At 36.7% G+C, this 8,235-nt stretch overlaps 1 protein-coding gene across 1 annotated transcript in view; it reads left to right on the top strand.

Moving 5' to 3' along the window:
- Positions 1-8,235, top strand: part of tecrb (trans-2,3-enoyl-CoA reductase b) — a 28,695-nt gene that overhangs the window by 13,428 nt on the left and 7,032 nt on the right. Inside the window, exons 3-6 of the mRNA XM_014025989.1 lie at positions 3,504-3,555; positions 3,660-3,704; positions 3,800-3,903; positions 7,849-7,964. Of these exons, the coding sequence (XP_013881443.1) occupies positions 3,504-3,555; positions 3,660-3,704; positions 3,800-3,903; positions 7,849-7,964 (317 nt within the window). The remainder of the gene's footprint in view (positions 1-3,503; positions 3,556-3,659; positions 3,705-3,799; positions 3,904-7,848; positions 7,965-8,235) is intronic.

Below are 8,235 nucleotides of genomic sequence, written 5' to 3'. Positions count from 1 at the left end.
GCATTATACAATTTCATATTTCTTTAACAAACTTATTTTGATCATTCTCTTAAACACATTGAACCGACATGTTTATATTCACTTTCCAGATTATTCCACATTCTTATTCCTCGAACTGAAGTGCATCGATCCTTCAAATTTTTTCGAATTTTAGGTTTTAACATCTCAAGTCCCTTAAGATTATATAAATTTTCACTCTTAATAAAATATAACTGAATGTTTAAAGGTAAAAAAATATGAGCCATATACACAATCTGCAAGATATAATCAACCAACTCATAAAATTTTAATAATTTCAATTTAAAAAATAATATATTCGAAGGGTGACTGTAATGTTTTCTGGTAATAATTCTGATTGCTCTTTTCTGTAAAATAAAAATAGGATTTGTGATTGTTTTGCATGCTTCACCCCAGACTTCAACACATTAAATCAAGCGTGGAACAATTATTGCATTATATAATATAAACAGTGCTTTATCATTAAATAAGTCCCTTACTTTGTATAATACTGCAATGGATTTGGCTATTTTTGTTTTTAAATTGTTTATTATTTTTGTTTACTTGTATTGCATTCTAAGAATTTCATATACAGTATGTTATGGGGCCTTTTTATATATACAGTTAAATTACATTGTCCTTGGTGTCGGCCAGACTAAACTTCAGGACTATGCAGTAGAAGATGCTGTCCTTACAGGATCATATGTCAGTTTAGCGCTTCCATGGGGACAACATCTACAGTTTTGAAGATGCAAATTCAAAGACATGACAGATATAGATTTGATTCTAGACAGAACATCCTTCAGGGTATTTGTTTCCTAAATTAGGCTAACAGAGCTGAGTTAGAAATAAAACAAAGTCCTGTGAAGAGAGACAAAAACCTGGAACTGATTTTGTCTAATTTTCCCCAAAAACTGATGTTTAATATCACAAGCTGCTGTTAAAGTCATTGATCACTGATTTTTAACAGCTGGTGATATTAAAGTATTTAGGAGTTATTAGAAATGTCCCAAATTATGTCTCTAAATTCAATTGCTCAGAGACACAACAAACTTGCATTTGCTGCATTCAGCATTTCAGACACATACTGTATTTGCTGGTTCTGTACTGTGACTACCTCAGGCATGCAGGATTGGTTCCCTAGCCTTTACCTTCCTCCATGATAAAAAATGCACCATAGAAGGGATTCAGGTCAACTTGAGCATAAGTTTTTCTTTTCCCTGACCCAGTTAAAAGTACATGGTTCTGTAGCACCAGATTTCCTGACCCAGATCCAGAGCTTCTGATGTCCAAAATGGAAAAGTTTAGTTCAAAATGAAGGTATCACCATTGGACCTAAAGTGTTTTTCCATTACATCATTTTGTAGTAACAAATGCACTTGTGTGAAGTAACTGTGTCTTTATACAGACCCAGTGTATTTGCGCTAAACTGGTTTGTGTTAAACTTTCCTTTAAGATCAAAGATAAGATTTTTCATAAATATATTTAAGCTAAAAAAAAATTTCGAACCTGTTTTGGGGCATTTTTCTTGACACAGTTGAGATTGTTATACACATGGACAGAGGCCGTAATTAATTTCTGGGTCATTTAGTAAATATGTAGTGGGGACCAGTAGAACCTAAAATAATCTAATAGTTTTAATATCTTGTGGCTTGCTCAGTTCATCGATCTATCAGGTATGAATGTGAGCCCAATGGTGAAAGGCAGCACAAAMCAACTAACGCTAAAACTTGAAAGTTAAAACTTGAAAATCACCTTAAACATTGGCATAAACTGGAGTTAGAGGAAAACTAAAGACAGCAAGGTCATATCATCAGCTACTGTACATACAAGTGCAATTGGCATCAGTTAATCATCATATTGTTTGTTATGGGCTAAATGCCCAAATTAATCTTGATAAMCTTTTTTGCCAATATGCCTAATTGACTCTTAAACATTTCATGTCGTCCAATGATTTTTCTGCCAGAATTTGCAAAAAGCATCAGATAAATGAAAAAAAAAGTGGTCACAGTCATCAGGGCTAATACCACAGGGCTGCAACCTGCAACTCTGGGGCCTAATGTGGCTGTTTGGTCTCTTGTCAGAAACTTTGTTAGCTTTAACAAAAACTAACACAAGATTCATATTGGGTTTTTTTTTTGTTTGTTTATTTAATGTACCCACAACAGAAAAGGAGAGCTTTAACAATTTTACTGTCAATTTGTTTGCAAAATGTGATCGATACTACTAAAAAAGGAAGAGTAAAATGGGTTGATTAGATAATGCTAGTAGCATGTTGGCCACTTGTCCAATCCAACTTCCAGCCCTACTGAGTGATCCTTCTATCAAATCCACCAGAATTATTTTGGAATACTTTTAAGAAAACTTTCTGAAAAGAAATGTTGATAAAATAGTATAAAAAACGTATGCCTTTATAGTTTAGTGTTTTAATTTTTATAACATTTGGTATAATTTTTTTCATGTTTACATGAACATGGTGTCCTGATGCATCTCAGTAATCCAGGTAGAAAAAAAATCAAAAAGAAAAAAACAAGTAGGTCCTCTGGATGGGTTCTTCTTTAGTGAAACGCTTCGTCCCTCCTCCAAGAGACTTCTTCAGTCTGATGAGTTTCAGGTGAACTCAGTCTTAAAAGCACTGCCTCCACATGGTGGACAAACAGGTTAGTCACATGCAAAAGAGGGCCATAGTCTAACAATAGGCTTGATTAGCTCTTGTTCATAGAGGGTCATGAACATGGTGTTTTCTTTAGTTTTGTTGTACACTTTTAGCTTTATAATATTACTCTCACTGGCCATAACAAATTTGAAATGGCCCACATGCCACCAGTTGGTATCACGTTCAGCGGCTCCAGACGTATTTTATCTGTGATCCAAGAAACAGAGACGGCTCTTTATTGTAAAGGTTGCAGACGCAGACAGAAAAACATCTGACCCCTACCCACAATGCAATGCTCACAGAAAACTACAAAATGGTCTATTCTGTTTTAAGGATGTCATCCTGTTGGAAATACCAAGAGGTCCTTGAAGGATTAACAACAAAGGCCTGATTATTACAGCAGCCAATTTTTTTGGTTCAAATGCTGTCTTAAATTGGAAACTACCCTCTGAATGTATTTACAGCTGCTGTGAATACAAACACCATGTACATATCTGAAGAAAAAAGATTTTTGAGAATCACTTTAATCCTTCTCTCCAATATTTTCACGAGAAGGTTTTCTGTATTTTTAACGGCATTGTGTGTGCTCCTTGTGTTTCAGTTTKGTTGGCGTGCTTTTAAAGAAGCAATAGTCAGACTGTGTGTGTATTTTGGTGGTGTTTATGTGAGTGTCTGGGTTCTTGAAAAGCCTTGTACCAGTTGTTAAATAGCTCATGTCCATAGGGGTGTGTGGACACAGCCAGAGCTATATTTACCTCTAATCTCCAACATGAATGGCACAGGACTTTTATATTTGCTCCTTTGTTTGCAAGGCTGTGTTTCTTTTTGTTTACTTCTGTGTCATTTGTAGGTCGAACCAAATGCCACGATCGGAGAAATCAAGTCTATGTTCCACAAGAGTCGTAAGGACTATCTCTCTGTGTCTCCTAGAAATCATCTCAAGATTTAAAAATAATAATAATTCAAGTAGACATTTATGTTCTAACTGTAAGTCATTTATGTTTAGATCCTCAGTGGTACCCAGCCAGACAGTCAATTCGCCTTGACCCCAGTAAGTCTGAGTAATGGTGTTAATTTATTATTCAAACAAACTGAAGCTGGTGCAGTATTTTTAATGTGGTCTATTGGGTTACGCATTTATTTCAGAGGGGAAATCTCTGAAGGACGAAGATGTTCTGCAGCATCTCCCTGTAGGAACCACAGCTACCTTCTACTTCAGAGACCTGGGCGCTCAGATCAGCTGGGTCACAGTGAGTACAAGGCACAGGCATGCCCACACGGAGAGACACCATGTGCTGAGACAATCAGGTCCAACAGCTCTGACAAGCTCAAACACATGAGCGCACAAGTGGGATCAAGCACATCTAAACTGATTTCCCACTGTGCATTGAAGGTGTTTGTGTTACAAAACACTCCCTGTGACTTTGAGGTTAAAACGCTGCACAGAAATGTTACAGTTAAAGTTGCTTCATCTGTTCAAGACATACCTGAGACCTAGCCCACATGTAGATTTTCAATAAAAAAGTTTTTCCTCTTTGACGATTCATTCACACAACATAAAAATACTAATCTGAATAAAGCCAGTCTAAAGTGAATCAGTGTAAATTAAAATCACCAGGCTGCAAAGGAATACAACTTAGGTGCAAATTTAGCTATTTTGGCAGCACTATCACCTTGTGATCTCATCACAGTTGTCAACAGCAAACTAAATTCTCACTGTTCTGCAGTTCAATGTCAAACATTAAACCCATGTTGGTGTGGGCAATATCTTCTCATTGTCTGCGATTAAATCAACAGGAGGACGTCTCATAGAGATCAAACCAGAGACAAATGTGCCGTAGACCGTCCACAYTGGTCTGAAACTGATGGCTTAATATCTTCACTTTGGATGTGGTTTTTTGTGACCGATACTTGTGTTTACAAGTGTCTGATCAACGATAACACTTAGAGTGGCATCGCACTGTGCTGCAGCTATACTCAGCACAAAATGTAAGGATATTAGTGTTTGGTAGATTGTTTTTTTTTATTGTAACAATACTTCTTGACATTAAATCTTAAATATCTGTTGAAAAACCTGTTAATTTCTCTTTGAAATGGTGCCACATTTTTAAGGAACATGCATTTGTCGTGTAGGAAAACTTTAACTGGAGAGTGAGACATAAACCAGGAGACAAATTCAGAAGTAGACTTGAACATTTAGTTGCAAAGAATAAAGCTATAGAGTACCTCCAGCTGAAACAAAATACATTCCTTTATTCAGTCTCAGGATATTTTGGTAACGAATCATGAATCACAGCACATATTTAAACRATTTCTTCTGAGCCCAGCCCCTTCCTTAAGGGGCCATACGTCTTATCTATTGGGAGGACTTTTCCTATCAAGTGACTGGGCTCTTTTATAGAAATAATGATTTCTAGATAGTAGGGGTGGGAATCTTTTACTCTCTCACGATTCGATTTAGATATTTGGAGTCACGATTCGTTTCAAAATCGATTTTTTTTTTTCATTCCAAACTCAATGTGAGCCCATTTGTCGTGTTCCTAAAGTGCTTTATCTTCATTTTTGCACATTTTGCACCCAGTGAAGCTCATGTCAAACTCAGACTCATTCAGTAAAAAACAAAATGAGCCCAAATCTTTGCATTCAAAGAAGGCAGGGTCAGTTGAATCTCTCTTTCCTCCAGTTTTGTAGTTTCCTCTTTGTTTTGGTGCTTTCTGCACATTCATATGTTCCAGAACCAGCTCCATGTGACGTCAGGACGTCCTAAGTTGTTACAAAATGGAGGTTGACAACCTTTGGATCAAAATTCGATTTTGGGACTTTTTAAATTGATTCTGAATCTTTGTAAATGAGAATCACGATTCTGATGTAAAACAATTTTTTTGGTGCACCCCTACTAGATAGGACAGATTGTTAAATGTTGATCTGTAGTAGGGATAGGGCTGCCACAAACGATTATTTTTATAATCGATTAATCACCGATTATTTATTCGATTAGTCGACTAATCAGATCATACGTTAATTGAATATAAAACATACAGCTTATCGTGCCAGAATGCAGCCTAATACCTAATTTCCTAATTTCCCTCTTTACCTAATTTCCCTCTGGGATCAATAAAGTATTTTTGAATTGAATTGAATTTGAATTTTAGCTATATGCTAACAAATAACTGCTGTGAAGGCAAGTTCTGCTTTGCAGATATTACACAGGTTTCTCTTTCATTTTCTTAAAATGATCCCACACTTTGAGCTCTGTTGTCAGGTAGCCATGATACCAGAGCCTGTCTGAATAATGTCTTGTGACGTCCACGGCCTACCCCAGTTACCACTACTGTGCATGTGTGTCAAGGACAGAAAGGTAGATGTGGCAGTGGAAGGTGTCAAAGCAGTTTGGAGAGAAAAACAAAGTAAAGAACAAAAAACTAAAATTTGATATCCAATATTATTATTGGTGTTATGGCCGATAACCGATATTTACCGATAATACACAAACACACAAATTATTTATTTTCGTATACGCTCAAACACACTTGTCTTTTTTCAATATAGTAAATAAACAACCTGACCTCTGACATGGCTCTACTTCAGTTATTCCTGGCTGTGCAGCGCCAATATCACTATCATGATCAAACAAATACTACTCAACCAAATGTTTCACCTAACAAAACAAAAAGCTAAAAAGTGGAAAATCAATATTGGATGTTAATATCGGCCCCATTTTACATGTCGGGCTGATACAGATTAGGGCTGCCACGATTAGTCGACGACTAATCGATAATTAAAATAATCAATGACTAATTTAATAATCGATTAATCGTATTTTTTTTGTTCTTTACTTTGTTTTTCTCTCCAAACTGCTTTGACACCTTCCACTGCCACGTCTGCCTTTCTGTCCTTGACACACATGCACAGTAGTGGTAACTGGGGTAGGCCGTGGACGTCACAAGACATTATACAGACAGGCTCTGGTATCATGGCTACCTGACAACAGAGCTCAAAGTGTGGGATCATTTTAAGAAAATGAAAGAGAAACCTGTGTAATATCTGCAGAGCAGAACTWACCTTCCACAGCAATTATTTTTAGTTAGCATATAGCTAAAATCTAACCATGGTTATGATAGCAGCTGCATTCTGGCGCGATAAGCTCTATGTTTTATATTCAATTAACGTTTGATCAGATTAGTCGACTAATCGAAAAAATAATTGGTGATTAATCGATTTATAAAAGTAATCGTTTGTGGCAGCCCTAATACAGATGTCAATGCCGATATATCACGCATCCCTAATCTGTAGTGTTTGTGATACGGCATATGTTAACTTATCTTGTCATTTAAAAGTACATTCTGTTTTAAGATGACTTATGACACGAATCATTCAAGACAGCGCACATCAATTAATCACAGATTAACCATGGCACAGGTAATGGGTAATTATACAACTAGATTATCAAAAATAACCTGGATATCTAAGTAAAAACAATAATATGTAGTGCATTAAAAAATCAGTGTTAGAATAAATTTCCCTTCAGTGGGATGAGCAGTAGAGCTGAATATGTGGGTAGCGCACATGAAAATCTGCCAAATCTTCTCTGCCAAACATCTTATTCTGCTGTTGCTGCCGACACTTGATTTGAGCTTCTTGTTCCCCCAGGGGCTGCAAATCAGGTGCCTGGTGTAAGATTTATTACCAAGAAGCCTCGTTACAACAAATTAATCTACCAAACACAAATTTACTTACTTTTTATGCTAAGTTTAGTTGGTGAACTGTACATGAGTGAGTTTTTAGAATGTCCTTCGACTTTTGCGTCTGACTTTTGAGCATCTCTAACGTGTCTCCAGAGTGCTGTAGCTGTGTTTAAGCCACTTTCTGACAGAAAACACTCGAGGCACATGTGCAGTTCTCAAAACTACACTGATGGTAAATAATACATATTAAAAAGTTGTCAGAATCATAATTTTAAAAGTATACTCCAGGAGATTAAATTATAAATGTTGAGGTGGGCGGATGTGAACGAGAAAATTCTGTTAAAATAAGCTGTTTTTGTTTGTTATGAAGGACACCTTGTTTGTCGCTTAGTTCCAAACACTCAGAATTCATTGAGATTCTGCTGCTCAGTGAAAAAATGTTTCTAGGCGATTATTTTCTTTTAAGCAAGGCCTGGGGTCTAAAACTTGTTTATGTTTGTTTGTCTACAGGTTTTTCTTACAGAATATACCGGGCCCCTGGTCATCTACCTGCTGTTCTACTTCAGGGTTCCCTTCATCTACTCGCCCAAGTACGACTTCACCACCAGTAAACACTGGGTTGTGCAGTAAGTGTCTTCAGCCTTACAGGGTCAAGCCCTTTATTCTGTCTACACATCCAGCTGGACCTTTAGGAGGGATGTTCAGGCTCTGCTTTGTGTTGGTGTTACACAGATTTGCTCACATCTTCTGAGACAGTCCTGCTAGAGTTGTTTTTTCATGACAAAATGATGATTCATGACAAAACTTATTAAAACTGACCTGATGCATCTCAGTAATCCAGGTAAAAAACCAAAAAGAAAAAAATTGTATAGGTCTTCTGGACGGGTTCTTCTGTAA

The sequence above is a fragment of the Austrofundulus limnaeus genome, unplaced genomic scaffold (assembly GCF_001266775.1).
Source record: "Austrofundulus limnaeus strain Quisiro unplaced genomic scaffold, Austrofundulus_limnaeus-1.0 Scaffold514, whole genome shotgun sequence".
In the NCBI taxonomy this organism is placed as follows: Eukaryota; Metazoa; Chordata; class Actinopteri; order Cyprinodontiformes; family Rivulidae; genus Austrofundulus; species Austrofundulus limnaeus.
Note: the sequence above shows the minus strand (reverse complement) of the source record. Positions and strands in the feature narration are given on the sequence as shown.